General features: G+C 45.0%; 1 protein-coding gene across 1 annotated transcript; it reads left to right on the forward strand.

The window, feature by feature from the left end:
* The first annotated feature begins 1,916 nt into the window (after positions 1–1,916).
* Positions 1,917–15,009, forward strand: LOC129836156 (polymeric immunoglobulin receptor-like). Its single transcript, XM_055901994.1, is given in 10 exon segments — positions 1,917–2,098; positions 2,289–2,594; positions 5,265–5,600; positions 5,770–5,881; positions 8,926–9,020; positions 9,221–9,261; positions 9,371–9,451; positions 13,941–14,000; positions 14,806–14,837; positions 14,839–15,009. Coding segments are annotated over 10 exon segments (1,209 nt in total). The 5' UTR covers positions 1,917–2,034; the 3' UTR covers positions 14,921–15,009.
* The last annotated feature ends 2,516 nt before the right edge of the window (positions 15,010–17,525 follow it).

Consider the following 17,525-nt stretch of genomic DNA (forward strand, 5'->3'; position numbering starts at 1 on the left):
AACAAAGTTTATTATTCGAACAGGGGCAGGTAAAATGACAGGTCAAGGGCAGGCAGAGGTCAGTAATCCAGATAGGTGGGGCAAAGGTACAGGACGGCAGGCAGGATCAGGATCAGGGCAGGCAGAATGTTCAACACCGGGGAAACTAGGAAACAGGAACAATCAAGAGACAGGAGCAGAGGGGAAAACGCTGATAGGCTTGATGAAACAAAACGAACTGGCAACAGACAAACAGAGAACACAGGTATAAATACACAGGGGATAATGGGGAAGATGGGCAACACCTGGAGGGGGGTGGAGACAATCACAAAGACAGGTGATTGTCACGCTCTAAAATTATATTTGGGTTAGTTACTTGTACAGTATAGTTCCAATATTATACTGTGAAGTAGCATGTGCAAAACATAGTAACAGTAATACAGCGCTGTACCTGAACACACTCGGTCCGTAGTTCTTTCCCCCAGTCGTTGTTTCTCTCAAAAAGCACAAGGTAAATGTGTTTCATAGACATTGGCAAAGGTGTCATCGTTCTCCTCAATGGCCTGCTTCATTTCGGACAGCCGTATGTCATTCCTGGCCCTCACCATTTCCACCACGGCCCACTACTGCTGGTCGGTCAGCACACAGCCACGGCCACCACCATGGGGTCTTCTGTCAATCCTGAGAGTAGAACAGAGTGTACTGTCAATAGTTTATACTGTAGGAATACTGTAACATGTTTTGTGAATTTACATGCATTACAATATGTTATTGACAGTTGTTCTTTTCAGATATGGGTGAACTAATATGGAAGCTTCTGCCATGGCAAGGCCTCTGTTTACCACAAGGTCAACAAAAATGGCCGGACTTCATTAGATACCTACCTCTTTGACCTCTTTGATGGGGTCCATGCCCACCTTTTTGACCTCTTTGACCGGCCCCTTCTCCACAAGCTCTTTGATTTCTTCATCTCCCTTCCTCTCTATCTGCTCCATGTTCAAAGAAAGTGTTCACACACACACCTTTTATATGTTGACCAATTGTATTTACCACTATGTGAAATCAATGAGCAATCACAAATAGTCATTATGTATGGCTATGATGTATTATTCTTGTCATTTAGATGTTTATACTATACAAACACGCATTTATTTCTGTTGTTCTCAAAATCCATATGTAGTAGACCAACCAGATTCAATCTATAGGTTTACCAAACGGTTAAGTGATTAACCATTAAGCGACGTGGGTTATGTGATGGTCAAATGTATTTAAACGAATGAGAAGAGAATCATATGAAAAGTATTGAAAGAATTGCATTGTGAAAGGCAATTACTTTATTTTAAAGGTATTTCTAGATGAAACACTGATTAGGTTTGGTGAAAAAGTTACTGTGTGATTTTGTGTTGTGCTCAATTGAAAAAGTGCTTAAAGTTTTGAAACAACAGCCTGCGTGATGATCTGTTTTGAGTTGTGAAGTAGAGTTGTGAAATATTACCACATGTGTGAAAATATTATGAAAGCAATAACAAATAAAAAGTAATGAATGTTTTGAAAGATATTTTATTGCTCTCAAGATAATTTGTCACAACATGATGTGAGCTCTGTGGTCTGTGAGTTTGAGAGTTCAATTCTGATGTATCTGAAGTAGTTTGCTGTGTTGGAGCCAATAACAGAACGTATAGCTCAGCATTTAACATGACATCATGTAATGAGTTTAGCTGAAGCTTGCAGCATTCTGAGCTACTGTAACTTTCACACTTTTGCTGTACATTTCCTGTATAGAAGGAGGCGAGAGACAGAGAGTGTTCTGTTGAACGTAAAATCACATCAGACTGGGTTGTAGGAATCCTGAACCATGAACCTGGTTTAAAGTGAGAGTCTGTAGAGGTCTTGGCCTGAAACTAGTCTACTATCTTCCACTGAGGGGGGCATGTAAACACAAACAGAAGCAGGAAGAGAGTTAAAGTGAGGTCTGTGAACACTAGGAAGTAGTAGTTCTTGCTGGTGCCTTGGTCCTTGACACACATTTAACGTAACAGGCAGATTCTAACTCTCATGGCTCTTCATCTCTCCCTCCTCCTCCTCCTCCTCATCTTCTACAGACTCTCAGCAGGTAAGGGTAACATTTCTATGAATTAAAGGTGAAGTCCCTTGAGTCAATTCACTTTAAACACTGTATAATCAATCAGAATCATGATGAACAAGCTGTTTAAAAGTGTTGGAGCGATGTGATTTTTACATTTTCCCTGTAAAGATTCTATTAAATGTTAACTCTAATTTAAATGTGTTTTGTGTTGATGTGTCCACAGTGGGGCATGTGTCTGTGCAAACAGGAGGCTCCATCACCTTCCCATGTCGCTATGATCTGAATCACATCAACCATGTGAAATACTGGTGTAAAGGATTAGGTTGGGCTGTATGTTCTTATGTAGTACGCACTGACCATCCTAAGAGCCGTGGTAAGACCTCAATCTCTGATGACATCACCCAGAGAGTCTTCACTGTGACCATGACTGACCTGACGTCATGGGACTATGGGAATTACAGGTGTGTTGTGGAGATCAATGGAGGACCAGATATCATGATACAATGGTTCTACCTATCTGTCACTCCAGGTAAGATCCCTTCACTGCTCGTATCTAGTCCTAGCAATGTCCTATGGAGTGGCCTGTAAACCTGCAATGTCAAATGCAAAATAATAACGCAGTTATAAATAGCGTATTACAACAAATGAAATTAGAAATGTGTAACCACTCTGAAATTCATAAATAGAGCTATACTGTACATGTAGGTAAAACAAGATTATAAACTCAGCAAAAAAAGAAACGGCCCTTTTTCAGGACCCCGTCTTTCAAAGATAATTAGTTAAAATTCAAATAACTTCACAGATTTTCAATGTAAAGGGTTTAAACACTGTTTCCCATACTTGTTCAATGAACCATAAGCAAATAATGAACATGCACCTGTGGAACGGTCATTAAGACACTAACAGCTTACAGACGCTAGGCAATTAAGGTCCCAGTTATGAAAACTTAGGACACTAAAGAGGCCTTTCTAGTTACTCTGAAAAACACCAAAAGAAAGATGCCCAGGGTCCCTGCTCATCTGAGTGAACGTGCCTTAGGCATGCTGCAAGGAGGCATAAGGACTGCAGATGTGGCCAGGGCAATAAATTGCAATGCCCGTACTGTGAGATGCCTGTACTGTGAGATGCCTAAGACAGCGCTACAGGGAGAGAGGACAGTGAGGACAGATGATTGTCCTCACAGAACATCACACCTGCAAGGACAGGTACAGGATGGCAACAACAACTGCCCGAGTTACACCAGGAGCTCACAATCCCTCCATCAGTGCTTAGACTGTCCGCAATAGGCTGAGAGAAGCTGTACTGAGGGCTTGTAGGCCTGTTGTAAGACAGGTCCTCACCAGACATCACCGGCAAGTTTTCTGAAAATAAACGCAGTTAACAGTGTTGGATTCGACATTTTGAACATTGAGATATTAAATAAATGATAGAGAAGAAGCATAGAATATTAAGGAGTGAAATAGACTGGGTCTCTGTCGAAAGACTGATAGCTGTGGAATGTGTTGGGTGACAAGAGGAGAGCACCGTGTTGATACAGGAAAGACAGATAGCTGTGGAATGTGTTGGGTGACAAGAGGAGAGCACCGTGTTGATACAGGAAAGACAGATAGCTGTGGAATGTGTTGGGTGACAAGAGGAGAGCACCGTGTTGATACAGGAAAGACAGATAGCTGTGGAATGTGTTGGGTGACAAGAGGAGAGCACCGTGTTGATACAGGAAAGACAGATAGCTGTGGAATGTGTTGGGTGACAAGAGGAGAGCACCGTGTTGATACAGGAAAGACAGATAGCTGTGGAATGTGTTGGGTGACAAGAGGAGAGCACCGCGTTGATACACGAAAGACAGATAGCTGTGGAATGTGTTGGGTGACAAGAGGAGAGCACCGTGTTGATACAGGAAAGACAGATAGCTGTGGAATGTGTTGGGTGACAAGAGGAGAGCACCGTGTTGATACAGGAAAGACAGATAGCTGTGGAATGTGTTGGGTGACAAGAGGAGAGCACCGTGTTGATACAGGAAAGACAGATAGCTGTCGAATGTGTTGGGTGACAAGAGGAGAGCACCGCGTTGATACAGGAAAGACAGATAGCTGTGGAATGTGTTGGGTGACAAGAGGAGAGCACCGTGTTGATACAGGAAAGACAGATAGCTGTCGAATGTGTTGGGTGACAAGAGGAGAGCACCGCGTTGATACAGGAAAGACAGATAGCTGTGGAATGTGTTGGGTGACAAGAGGAGAGCACCGTGTTGATACAGGAAAGACAGATAGCTGTGGAATGTGTTGGGTGACAAGAGGAGAGCACCGCGTTGATACACGAAAGACAGATAGCTGTGGAATGTGTTGGGTGACAAGAGGAGAGCACCGTGTTGATACAGGAAAGACAGATAGCTGTGGAATGTGTTGGGTGACAAGAGGAGAGCACCACGTTGATACAGGAAAGACAGATAGCTGTGGAATGTGTTGGGTGACAAGAGGAGAGCACCGTGTTGATACAGGAAAGACAGATAGCTGTGGAATGTGTTGGGTGACAAGAGGAGAGCACCGTGTTGATACAGGAAAGACAGATAGCTGTGGAATGTGTTGGGTGACAAGAGGAGAGCACCGTGTTGATACAGGAAAGACAGATAGCTGTGGAATGTGTTGGGTGACAAGAGGAGAGCACCGTGTTGATACAGGAAAGACAGATGGACATCTGTGGATTAGGATAAGGTCAGGAGGTGAGGACAGGTCACCTGAAGGGAGTAATACGGGTTTGGGATTTTGTTACTATCTTGTTACATAAGATGTAAGGATTGGAGAGAAGGAGGAGTGTCTTAAGTGGGATATATATATCTGGATTGAAGAACTGTTGAGTTGTCTGATTACAGCTGTACAGAACCTTTGGGAAGAATTCAACTTGGTTAAAGCTTCTCTAGTGTTCTTGAGTTATTTACTCTGAAAAATAAGATCCTAACAACAGTGAGAGGACATTTCTTTTTTTGCTGAGTTTATTTTGGGTAATGATGGAGTGACAGAACTAAGCTTGTGAGGAAAGTTACATTCTTCAAGAATCAATGGCAATATATCATTATTATGAATTTAAAAGACATAAAAAATATGTATCAATCACAGAATGCAGCTTTAAGGAACTTGGAAGGAGCCTGTTGTAAAAGCACTTTTTTCTTCTCTGAATTCTTGTTTTTTACCTCTGTGTTCAGGTACTCCAGAACTCTATGTGGACCAACAGGAAGTGACTGGAGTAGAAGGAGGGAGTGTCACTGTCCGTTGTTACTATAGTAACTCTGGAGATATAAAGTGGTGCAGGATGGGTGGTGATTGTGTGATGTGGTATTCTTGGACTTTACATGGAACATCAGTGACATTAAAGCGGACTAGTGAAGCCAACAACAGAAAAGCCTTAACAGTGACTATGAGTGGACTGAAGATGGAGAACACTGACTGGTATTGGTGTAGAGTGGGAGAACTAGAGATGCCTGTTCACATCACTGTCAGTCAACAAACTGCAACACAGAGAACCTCTAAGATGTCCTCAAGTTAGTAGATCAATCACATACTTTATGATCAATATGATTCACTTTGTTTTATCCACTGGCATCATCTGGAACTGATTGTAATATTAACTATGAATGTGATGTTGCTATACAACCTGACTATCTGGTTTACCATTAACTTCATTGATGATATTGTTGTTTTACCTCACAGCAACCCAAGATCCAACCACTCAACAACCCTCTGCCTCTCCAACTGCTGAGCCTGTTCAGACTGACAACACAAGTCAAGGAGCTGAGGGGAACATGGAGGAAGTCCACCAGAGGTTATTATCACTCCTTCAGCTGTATTATCCCACATGTTGTTAGATAATATGAACACAGAGAAACATTACAATTCCATCAAACACTACAACAGTTAATGATAACCCAACACCCTCCCTCAATGCATATAGAGACTGTTATGACTTCCTCTTGGGTAGAAGAACATCTCTGTGGTTGCCTTGTGAGAAGTAGCAGCAATTCTGGTGTTATTCTCACTCTCTCATTTGCAAGGTCATGTTGCACACATAAAATTAACGTAATTTCAACAGTAATCATATTATCTCTTCAAGTTTATAAACTTCCAAAGATACAATCAACCATGGAGGAATGATAGCATACCTAGCTTCACGTTGAAATTATGGTGTTTGTTGTTGGGCTAATCAGATGTCAGTGTAGCCTACATAAACTCAATCTCACTCTGAATTTACTTTCACGTACAGCTTGTGTAAGAAAAGTTAGAGGAGTTACTTTCAACTATTTCATGTTATGTTGGTAGTCTATGCAAATGAGTGTGGAAACTGATCAACGTGTTGACATGACTATTTAGCTGAGTTGAGCACAGCTTGTTTTCAAAGCTAAGCAGGGTACAAAGAGAAAGGCATCTGGATGGTAGACTAGTTGTCTCTGATGTGCATTACCCATCATATACCAGTAGGAGTCACTGTATAGGCCGGAATTGTTGGATAATCATTTATTTAATTAGGCAAGTCAGTTAAGAACAAATTCTTATTTTATAATGACGGCCTATCTCAGTCCAACCCTCCCCTAACCCGGACGACGCTAGGCCAATTGTACGCCACCCTATGGGACTTCCGAGCACGGCCGTTTGTGTTACAGCCCAGGATCAAACCAGGGTCTGTAGTGATGTCTCTAGCACTGAGATCTCAGTGCCTCTAGCACTGAGACCGCTGCGCCACCTCTTTATTTAGGTTAATAGCATGACGTTGAAACAATGACGTTTATTGAAGCATACCATTTTAACTATCAACATTGAAACAAGGTTAAATAAAATATGTCTAATCAAATCTAAAATTCAACATCATTTCAACCACCCAGTCGAATATTTTCTACGCAATTCCAACAAACATAGTTCTGATGATTATGTGAAAATAGATTGATGTAACAACCTGTTAGTCAGATTAAGTCAATGTATTTAAATTCACGTTTGACCCTAATTTCAATGTTTTTAACGTTAGTTGAAATGAGCTGAAAACAGTACTGGTTGATTACTTTTATCAAACCCAATGTATTTTTACGTAGATTCCTCTCCACAATACGTTGAGAAATGACGTTGAAACAACGTTGATTTAACCAACATTGCTTACCATTTCCTCTTGGGTAGAAGAACATCTCTGTGGTTGCCTTGTGAGAAGTAGCAGCAATGTTGGTGTTATTCTCAGTCTCTCATTTGCATTATTAAGTTGTACACTTATATGATCAGAGGCCGTCTGCACTCTAAGGTCCTTACTACTGAAAGTGTCTGTTCCAGGTACGTAGGAATCAGAATAAGAATACTGGAAGAGATAGAGACCCACACACTGTCGAAAAAAGGTTGCACACTTAACTTCTCTGGTATATGTGGGACGGTAGCATCCCACTTGGCCAAAAGCCAGAAAAAATAAGGGGCGCCAAATTAAAATATATTACTATAAAAATCAATCTTTAATGAAATCACACATGAAAGAAACCAAATTAAAGCAACACATGTTGTGAATCCAGCCAACATGTCTGATTTCAAAAAGGATTTACGGGGAAAGCACACCAAACAATTATGTTAGCTCAGTATATAGCCACAGAAAAACACAGCCATTTTCCCAGCCAAAGATAGTCACAAAAAGCAGAAATAGAGATAAAATGAATCACAAACCTTTGATGATCTTCATCAGATGACACTCATGGGACATCATGTTACACAATACATTTATGTTTTGTTTGATAATGTGCATATTTATATCCACAAATCTCGGTTTACATTGGCGCCATGTTCAGAAATGCCTCCAAAATATATGGAGAAATTGCAGAGAGCCACGTCAAATAACAGAAATACTCATCATAAACTTTGATGAAAGATACATGTTTTACATAGAATTAAAGATACACTTGTTTTTAATGCAACCGCAGTGTCAGATTAAATACGTAAAAAGCACACCATGCAATAATCTGAGAGGGCGCTCAGATAAAAACAACATTTCACTGCCATGTTGGAGTCAACAGAAATACAAAATTACATCATAAATATTCCCTTACCTTTGATCATCTTCATCAGAATGCACTCCCAGGAATCCTAGTTCCATAAAATGCGTTGTTTTGTTCGATAATGTCCATTACTTATGTCTAAGTAGCTACTTTTGCTAACATGTTTAGTGCACATGTCCAAATGCTCGCGCAGATGCAGGTAAACTCGGACGAAAACTTCAAAAAGTTATAAAACAGGTTGAATAAACTGGTCAAACTAAGTAGAGAATCAATCTTCAGGATGTTGTCGTCATATATATCCAATAACGTTCCAACCGGAGCATTCCTTCATGTCTGTAGAAGTTATGGAACGCAAGGCGATATCATGAGGAAAGCGCATGACCAGGAACTGGCATTCTGCCAGACCAATGACTGAAACACCTCCCATCTGTCCCCACATCACACTAGAGGCTTCATTCTACGTTCTACAGACTGTTGACATCTAGTGGAAGGCGTAGGAAGTGCAAACACATCCATATCTTACAGGGAATTGAATCGGCGATGAGTTGAACATTGACCAGTCTCACAATTCTCACTTCCTGTTTGGATTTTTTTTTTTTATATATTAGCATCTGGGACAGAGGAGGAGGCAGTTCACTATGGGCACGCAATTCATCCAAAAGTGAAAATGCTGCCCCCTATCATAAAAAAGTTAAAATACACCTTATTTGTATAGTAATAATCTCAATAGTAATAATATCATATCTTTAATTGCATGGTGAAGATCCACGCGTGAATAGCTGCAAACAACTAATTATTACTTTTTAACAAGTGTATTTGAAAAGTTCTTATACAGTATGCCATCCATCAGGTCCATAGATGTGAAAGTCCTACTCATCTCTCTGGGCATGTTGGTGGTGCTGACAGCTGGTATCCTAGTAACATGGAAGATGTGGAGAAAGCATAGTACGTAATTTAAAAAAATATATATATGACAATATATTAATGTTGGAATATACAATAGAATTAATTTTGCACACATTATGGCATGTACGTACAGTACACCTTCATTTAGCTCTGAGGAGACAGGTGGTGTTGAAGTGACATGAAATGTAACTGAGTCCATTGTAACTCAGGGGACATTAATATCTCCCTCTCTATTTCAGAAGACAATAAAGCCGAGAACCAGCCAATAATCACCTCAGCGGTAGACTACGCTCATCTTGTCTTTTCAATCATACATGTATGTGCCTTTCTATTCTTGATATAGTCATTTCCATACAGTACAGAGTCGGTGTGTGTCTCTGTACCAGCAGGACCCATTTCCTGACAATGATGCTGTAACGTACAGTACTGTCGTCCTAAAGAGGAAGACCCAGCAAAAGTTACAGACCAAGGTAAGAATGATCTAATTACATTTATTTAAAAAAAAAAATTATACATATAATATTGTTTCAACGATGAGAAAGGGACAAAACACATCTGAAACATAATAGTCTACAGATGTATTGTCACGTTCCTGACCTGTTTTCTGTTGTTTTGTATGTGTGTGATGGTCAGGGCGTGAGTTTTGGGTGGGCAGTCTATGTTTTCTGTTTCTATGTTGGTTTTGGGTTGCCTGGTATGGCTCTTAATTAGAGGCAGGTGTTTTGCGTTTTCCTCTAATTGAGAGTCATATTAAGGTAGGGTGTTCTCACTGTTTGTTTGTGGGTGATTGTCTTCCGTGTCAGTGTATGTGTGCACCATACGGGACTGTTTCATTGTCGTTAGGTATTTGTAGTCTGTTCCTGTTCGTGCGTTCTTCACGTTGTATGTAAGTTCGTGTCCAGGTCTGTTTACTTCGTTTTGTTGTTTTGTAAAGTATCAAGTGTTCTTCGTGTGTTTAGTTTCGTCTTGTTTATTAAAATTCATTATGTATTCACAACCCGCTGCATTTTGGTCTTTCGATCCTTCTCTCCTCTCCTCGTTTGAGGAGGAGGATTACGACACCCGTTACAGAATCACCCACCAAACCCAGATCAAGCAGCGGGTTAACGGACAGCAACGACAGCAGCAGTGGGAAAAGGAGGATTGGACATGGAAAGAGATCCTGGACGGTAAAGGACCCTGGGCAGAGCCAGTGAAGTGTCGCCGCCCCAAAGCGGAGCTGGAGGCAGCGAAAGCGGAGAGGCGACGTTATGAGGAGGCAGCACGGAAGCAAGGCTGGAAGCCCGCAAGTACTACCCAAAAATTTCTTGGGGGGGGGCTAAGAGGTGGTGGGCCGAGGGCAGGTAGGAGACCTGCGCCCACTTCCCAGGCTAACCGTGGAGAGCGGGAGTACGGGCAGACACCATGTTACGCAGTAGAGCGCACGGTGTCTCCTGTACGGGTGCATAGCCCAGTGCGGCTTATTCCACCTCCCCGCACTGGTAGGGTTAGATTGGGCATTGAGCCAAATGTCATGAGGCCGGCCCTACATATCTGGCCACCAGTACGTCTCCTTGGGCCGGCTTACATGGCACCAGCCTTACGCATGGTGTCCCCGGTTCGCCAACACAGCCCAGTGCGGGTTATTCCACCTCCCCGCACTGGACGGGCTACGGGGAGCATGCAACCAGGTAAGGTTGGGCAGGCTCAGTGCTCAAGGGAGCCAGTACGCCTACACGGTCCGGTATTTCCGGCGCTACCTCCTCGCCCCAGCCCAGTACCACCAGTGCCTACACCACGCACCAGGCTTCCAGTGCGTTTTAAGAGCCCTGTTCCTCCTCCACGCACTCTCCCTATGGTGCGTGTCTCCAGCCCAGTGCCTCCAGTTCCGGCACCACGCACTAAGCCATCTGTGCGTCTCCAGAGCCCTGTACGCACTGTTCCTTCTCCCCGCACTCGCCCGGAGGTGCGTGCCCTCAGCCCGGTACCTCCAGTTCCGGTACCACGCACCAGGCCTATAGTGCGCTTCGAGAAGTCAGTGTGCCCTGTCCCTGCTCCCCGCACTAGCCTTGAAGTGCGTGCCGTCATCCCGGTACCCCCAGTTCCGGCACCACGTACCAGGCCTACTGTGCACCTCAGCAGGGCAGAGTTGGCCGTCTGCCCAACGCCTTCTGCACTGCCTGTCTGCCCAGCTCCGTCTTAGCCATCTGTCTGCCCAGCGCCGTCTGAGCCATCTGTCTGCCCAGCGCCGTCTGAGCCATCTGTCTGCCCAGCGCCGTCTGAGCCATCTGTCTGCCCAGCGCCGTCTGAGCCATCTGTCTGCCCAGCGCCGTCTGAGCCATCTGTCTGCCCAGCGCCGTCTGAGCCATCTGTCTGCCCAGCGCCGTCTGAGCCATCCGTCTGCCCAGCGCCTTCTGAGCCGTCCGTCTGCCACGAGCCATTAGAGCCGTCCGTCAGTCAGGAGCCATTAGAGCCGTCCGTCAGTCAGCAGCTGCCAGAGCCGCCAGCCAGTCAGGAGCTGCCAGAGCCGCCAGCCAGTCAGGAGCTGCCAGAGCCGCCAGCCAGTCAGGAGCTGCCAGAGCCGCCAGCCAGTCAGGAGCTGCCAGAGACGCCAGCCAGTCAGGAGCTGTCAGAGCTGCCCTTCAGTCATGAGCTGCCCTACAGTCATGAGCTGCCCTACAGTCATGAGCTGCCCTACAGTCATGAGCTGCCCTACAGTCATGAGCTGCCCTACAGTCATGAGCTGCCACTCAGTCCGGAGCTGCCACCCAGTCCGGACCTGCCAGAGTCCCTCAGCCCGGACCTGCCAGAGTCCCTCAGCCCGGACCTGCCAGAGTCCCTCAGCCCGGACCTGCCAGAGTCCCTCAGCCCGGACCTGCCAGAGTCCCTCAGCCCGGACCTGCCAGAGTCCCTCAGTCCGGACCTGCCAGAGTCCCTCAGTCCGGACCTGCCAGAGTCCCTCAGCCAGGACCTGCCGCCCCTTATCCCGGTGCTGCCCCTTTTCCCGGTGCTGCCCCTTATCCCGGTGCTGCCCCTTCATTTAGGTGGTTTTAGTTGGTGGGTGGTCATTGGGAGGGGGATACAGAAGCGGGGAGTGACTATGGTGGTGTGGGGACAGCGTCCGGAGCCTGAGCCACCACCGTGGTCAGATGCCCACCCAGACCCTCCCCTGGACTTTGTGCTGGTGCGCCCGGCGTTCGCACCTTGAGGGGGGGGTTCTGTCACGTTCCTGACCTGTTTTCTGTTGTTTTGTATGTGTGTGATGGTCAGGGCGTGAGTTTTGGGTGGGCAGTCTATGTTTTCTGTTTCTATGTTGGTTTTGGGTTGCCTGGTATGGCTCTTAATTAGAGGCAGGTGTTTTGCGTTTTCCTCTAATTGAGAGTCATATTAAGGTAGGGTGTTCTCACTGTTTGTTTGTGGGTGATTGTCTTCCGTGTCAGTGTATGTGCGCACCATACGGGACTGTTTCATTGTCGTTAGGTATTTGTAGTCTGTTCCTGTTCGTGCATTCTTCACGTTGTATGTAAGTTCGTGTCCAGGTCTGTTTACTTCGTTTTGTTGTTTTGTAAAGTATCAAGTGTTCTTCGTGTGTTTAGTTTCGTCTTGTTTATTAAAATTCATTATGTATTCACAACCCGCTGCATTTTGGTCTTTCGATCCTTCTCTCCTCTCCTCGTTTGAGGAGGAGGATTACGACACCCGTTACATGTATTCCCACTGTGGTTATTATTATTATTACTATTATTATTAATACTATTATTATTTTTATTATTATTTGTCACGATCGTCGTATTGTGGAAGAGAGGAGGACCAAGGCGCAGCGTGATAACAATACATCTTCTTTTATTGAAGACGAAAACGAAACGAAGAACACTATACAAACTATACAAAACAATAAAACGACGAACGTGAAGCTAAAGAACAAATAGTGCTGACACTAAACACTACACATAGACAATCAGCCACGAACTACCTAATGAATATGGCTGCCTAAATATGGTTCCCAATCAGAGACAACGAAAGACAGCTGTCTCTAATTGAGAACCAATCTAGGCAACCATAGACATACATACACCTAGACAAGACCCTTTAACCAACTAAGCCACAGCACCCATAAACATACAAAAAAACCTAGACAATACAAAACACATACATCCCCCATGTCACACCCTGACCTAACTAAAATAATAAAGAAAACAAAGATAACTAAGGCCAGGGCGTGACATTATTACTAATATCACTTATTATTACTATTATTACTAGTACTATTATTACTATTGTTATTATTATTATTATTACTAATATTAATATTATTACTACTAGTATTACAAGTATTACTAGTATTATTATTATTACTAGTATTACCATTATTATTACTATTTTTATTCCCACTGTGGTTATTATTATTATTATTACTACTATTATTATTACTAATATTACTATTATTACTATTGCTATTATTATTATTATTACTAATATTAATATTATTACTACTAGTATTACAAGTATTACTACTATTATTATTACTAATATTACTATTATTACTATTATTATTCCCACTGTGGTTATTATTATTATTACTACTATTAATATTACTATTATTATTACTAATATTACTATTATTACTATTATTATTCCCACTGTGGTTATTATTATTATTACTACTATTAATATTACTATTATTATTACTAATATTACTAATATTACTATTATTATTCCCACTGCGGTTATTATTATTATTACTACTATTATTATTACTAATATTACTATTATTATTCCCACTGTGGTTATTATTATTATTATTCCCACTGGGGTTATTATCATTATTATTCTAGCCACAGCTTCATATTAAAGTACTTTAATAAAAGTATGGATTGGTTGATTGTTTAGTAAACATGTTCTCAGTATCACCATTATAAATGTCATTATATCATGACAGAAGTGTCCCTGTTCACCTCTCTCCCTGTTCCTCCTCTGTAGTCAGCAGAACCAGATGATAATGTGGTCTACAGCTCACTAGCTCTACAGGTGACCACACAGGTCAGTGTTGGTGTCTCCTCTGTCTGTTGTACCAGATGATGCTGATCTCTCAACAAAGATACAGACAACACCACATTACTATGTGTAGTAAACATCACTCTTTAAAGGTCGACTTTGGGCAAAAACTCACAAATTACGAATTTCAACTGTATAACTGATCAATGCACCATCATACCAGGTCATTTAATGCTTAAAAACAAAACATAATTGTTGAATTTGGCTACAGAAGTGCAATTTCTAACCGATCTCTACAGCCTCCGTCCAAAAACAAATCCTGTGAAATGACGTCACTACATACTGGAAGATTTATTTTATTTTTTACATACTGCAAGAATTACCGGGTAGCTAAATTGCCTAGCTTAGCTAATGAACTAGCTACGTGGGTCGAGGCGCGCATTGACACATCCATGAACCACCAAAAGTACAACCCATTTCTGTTTGAAAATGTAGAACGAATCAAATCAAATCAAAAAGAGGCGGAGACAAACAGTTTTTCGTACCCAAAGTCGCCCTTTAACCACACAAATATTTTTTTAATATTTTTACTTTGCTGTATGTAAAACCTTTTCATCACATTGTGACCAGCTAACCTCATTGTTATCAGTGTATCGATAACATTACAGTATTGAGTGTGACTGGGTTTAGGATTAAGTTGCCCCTGGACGCTGATCTCGGGTCAGTTTCGTAATGTTTCCTACTATTGGTTTGGGTTATGCGATAGGGGCGCTGGAAGAGGATCCTAGATCTGTACATAGGGGAAACGTCACCACGGAATTTATGACTGAATGTTTCACTTCCTCTCCAGCAGAGGGCAGCAGCAGCACAATAGTGACTGACTGAGAAGACCTTGGTTGAGTCCTTTTACTGGAAGGACAGAACACTCCCCTCTCCTGTGTTACATCTATCTCCCTCCAATATGATTCTGTCATACCTCTTAACCCACCCCAGAAAGACCCCTCTATTCTTTAGTGTAATAAACTACTGAAGACAGTCTGCTGTGTTTGTTTTCATTATCATCACATTTCTTTTACATTAAGGTTATACTAGTAGAACTAGTAGAAACGTTTTCTACAGTTCCACTAGTTCTACATACTGTACTTTTGTGTGGCTTAAATTTTGGAACAGATGCTTCATCGCTCTGTTTTCACAGGGCAGCGATCATTAACTTGATTCAGCACGGGACAATTTTTTCTTGTGCGCTGGTCAGGGGGCCGGAACATAATAACAAATCATTTGTAGACTGCAAATTGACCATAAGAAGCCCAAACAGATATAATATTTGACAAAAATATAATCAATTCAAACCTTGCTAATATTTGTATACAATCACATATTGTAAAGGCAGTCAATGTTGTTCTCCCCCTTAGACGAGAAGGAGCATGGATAGGACCAAGATGCGGATTGAGGGAAATAAGCCATCTTTTAATGAAAAAACAGCAAACAAGACACTACAAACTACAAAACAACAAACGTGACTAACCTTCAACTGTCCTGTGAGGACACAGGAACAAACACCCACAAAACACCAGTGAAACCCTGGCTGCCTTTGTATGACTCTCAATTAGAGACAAACAATACACACCTGTCTCTAATTGAGAATCATACCAGGCCGAACACAAAACCCCACATAGAAATACAAACATAGACAAACCCACCCAACTCACGCCCTGACCAACTAAAATGAATACAAAACAAAGGAAAACAGGTCAGGAACGTGACAGAACCCCCCCCTTAAGGTGCGAACTCCGGGCGCACCAGCACAAAGTCTAGGGGAGGGTCTGGGTGGGCGTCTGTCCACGGTGGCGGCTCTGGCGGTGGACGAGGTCCCCACCCCACCATAATCAATCCCCGCTTCTTTATCCCCCTCCCAATGACCACCCTCCCACTAACCCCACCTAAATGAAGGGGCAGCACCGGGATAAGGGGCAGCACCGGGATAAGGGGCAGCACCGGGACAAGGGGCAGCACCGGGACAAGGGGCAGCACCGGGATAAGGGGCAGCACCGGGACAAGGGGCAGCACCGGGACAAGGGGCAGCACCGGGACAAGGGGCAGCACCGGGACAAGGGGCAGCACCGGGACAAGGGGCAGCACCGGGACAAGGGGCAGCACCGGGACAAGGGGCAGCACCGGGACAAGGGGCAGCACCGGGACAAGGGGCAGCACCGGGATAAGGGGCAGCACCGGGATAAGGACCAGCACCGGGATAAGGACCAGCACCGGGATAAGGGGCGGCAGGTCCTGGTTGAGGGACTCCGGCAGGTCCTGGCTGAGGGACTCCGGCAGGTCCGGGCTGAGTGGCAGCTCCGGACTGTAGGGCAGCTCCGGACTGTAGGGCAGCTCCTGACTGGCGGGCGTCTCTGGCAGCTCCTGACTGGCGGGCGTCTCTGGCAGCTCCTGACTGGCGGGCGTCTCTGGCAGCTCCTGACTGGCGGGCGTCTCTGGCGGCTCCTGACTGGCGGGCGTCTCTGGCGGCTCCTGACTGACGGACGGCTCTAGCGGCTCCTGACTGACGGACGGCTCTACTGGCTCGGGACAGACGGGCGGCTCTAATGGCTCGTGGCAGACGGATGACTCAGATGGCGCTGGGCAGACAGATGGCTCAGACGGCGCTGGGCAGACAGATGGCTCAGACGGAGCTGGGCAGACAGATGGCTCAGACGGAGCTGGGCAGACAGATGGCTCAGACGGAGCTGGGCAGACGGGCCGTTCAGGCACCGCTGGGCAGACGGCAGACTCTGGCCGGCTGAGACGCACTATAGGCCTGGTGCGTGGTACCGGAACTGGAGGTACCGGGCTGAGGGCACGCACCTCAGGGCGAGTGCGGGGAGAAGGAACAGGGCACACTGGACTCTCGTGGCGCACTCTAGGCCTGGTGCGTGGTACCGGAACTGGAGGTACCGGGCTGAGGGCACGCACCTCAGGGCGAGTGCGGGGAGAAGGAACAGTGCGTCCAGGGCTCTGGAGACGCACAGGAGGCTTGGTGCGTGGTGCCGGAACTGGAGGCACTGGGCTGGAGACACGCACCATAGGGAGAGTACGTGGAGGAGGAACAGGGCTCTGGAGATGCACTGGAAGCCTGGTGCGTGGTGTAGGCACTGGTGGTACTGAGCTGGGGTGGGAAGGTGGCGCCGGATATACCGGACCGTGAAGGAGGACACGTGCTCTTGAGCACCGAGCCTCCCCAACCCTACCAGGTTGAATGATCCCCGTAGCCCTGCCAGTGCGGCGAGGTGGAATAGCCCGCACTGGGCTATGCAGGCGAACCGGGGACACCACCTGTAAGGCTGGTGCCATGTACGCCGGCCCGAGGAGACGTACTGGAGGCCAGATACGTTGGGCCGGCTTCATGGCATCCGGCTCGATGCCCAACCTAGCCCTCCCAGTGCGGCAAGGTGGAATAACCCGCACTGGGCTAAGCACGCGTACTGGGGACACCGTGCGCTTCACCGCATAACACGGTGTCTGACCAGTACGACGCCCTCTCACTCCACGGCAAGCCCGGGGAGTTGGCTCAGGTATCCT

The sequence above is a fragment of the Salvelinus fontinalis genome, chromosome 37, assembly GCF_029448725.1.
Source record: "Salvelinus fontinalis isolate EN_2023a chromosome 37, ASM2944872v1, whole genome shotgun sequence".
In the NCBI taxonomy this organism is placed as follows: domain Eukaryota; kingdom Metazoa; phylum Chordata; class Actinopteri; order Salmoniformes; family Salmonidae; genus Salvelinus; species Salvelinus fontinalis.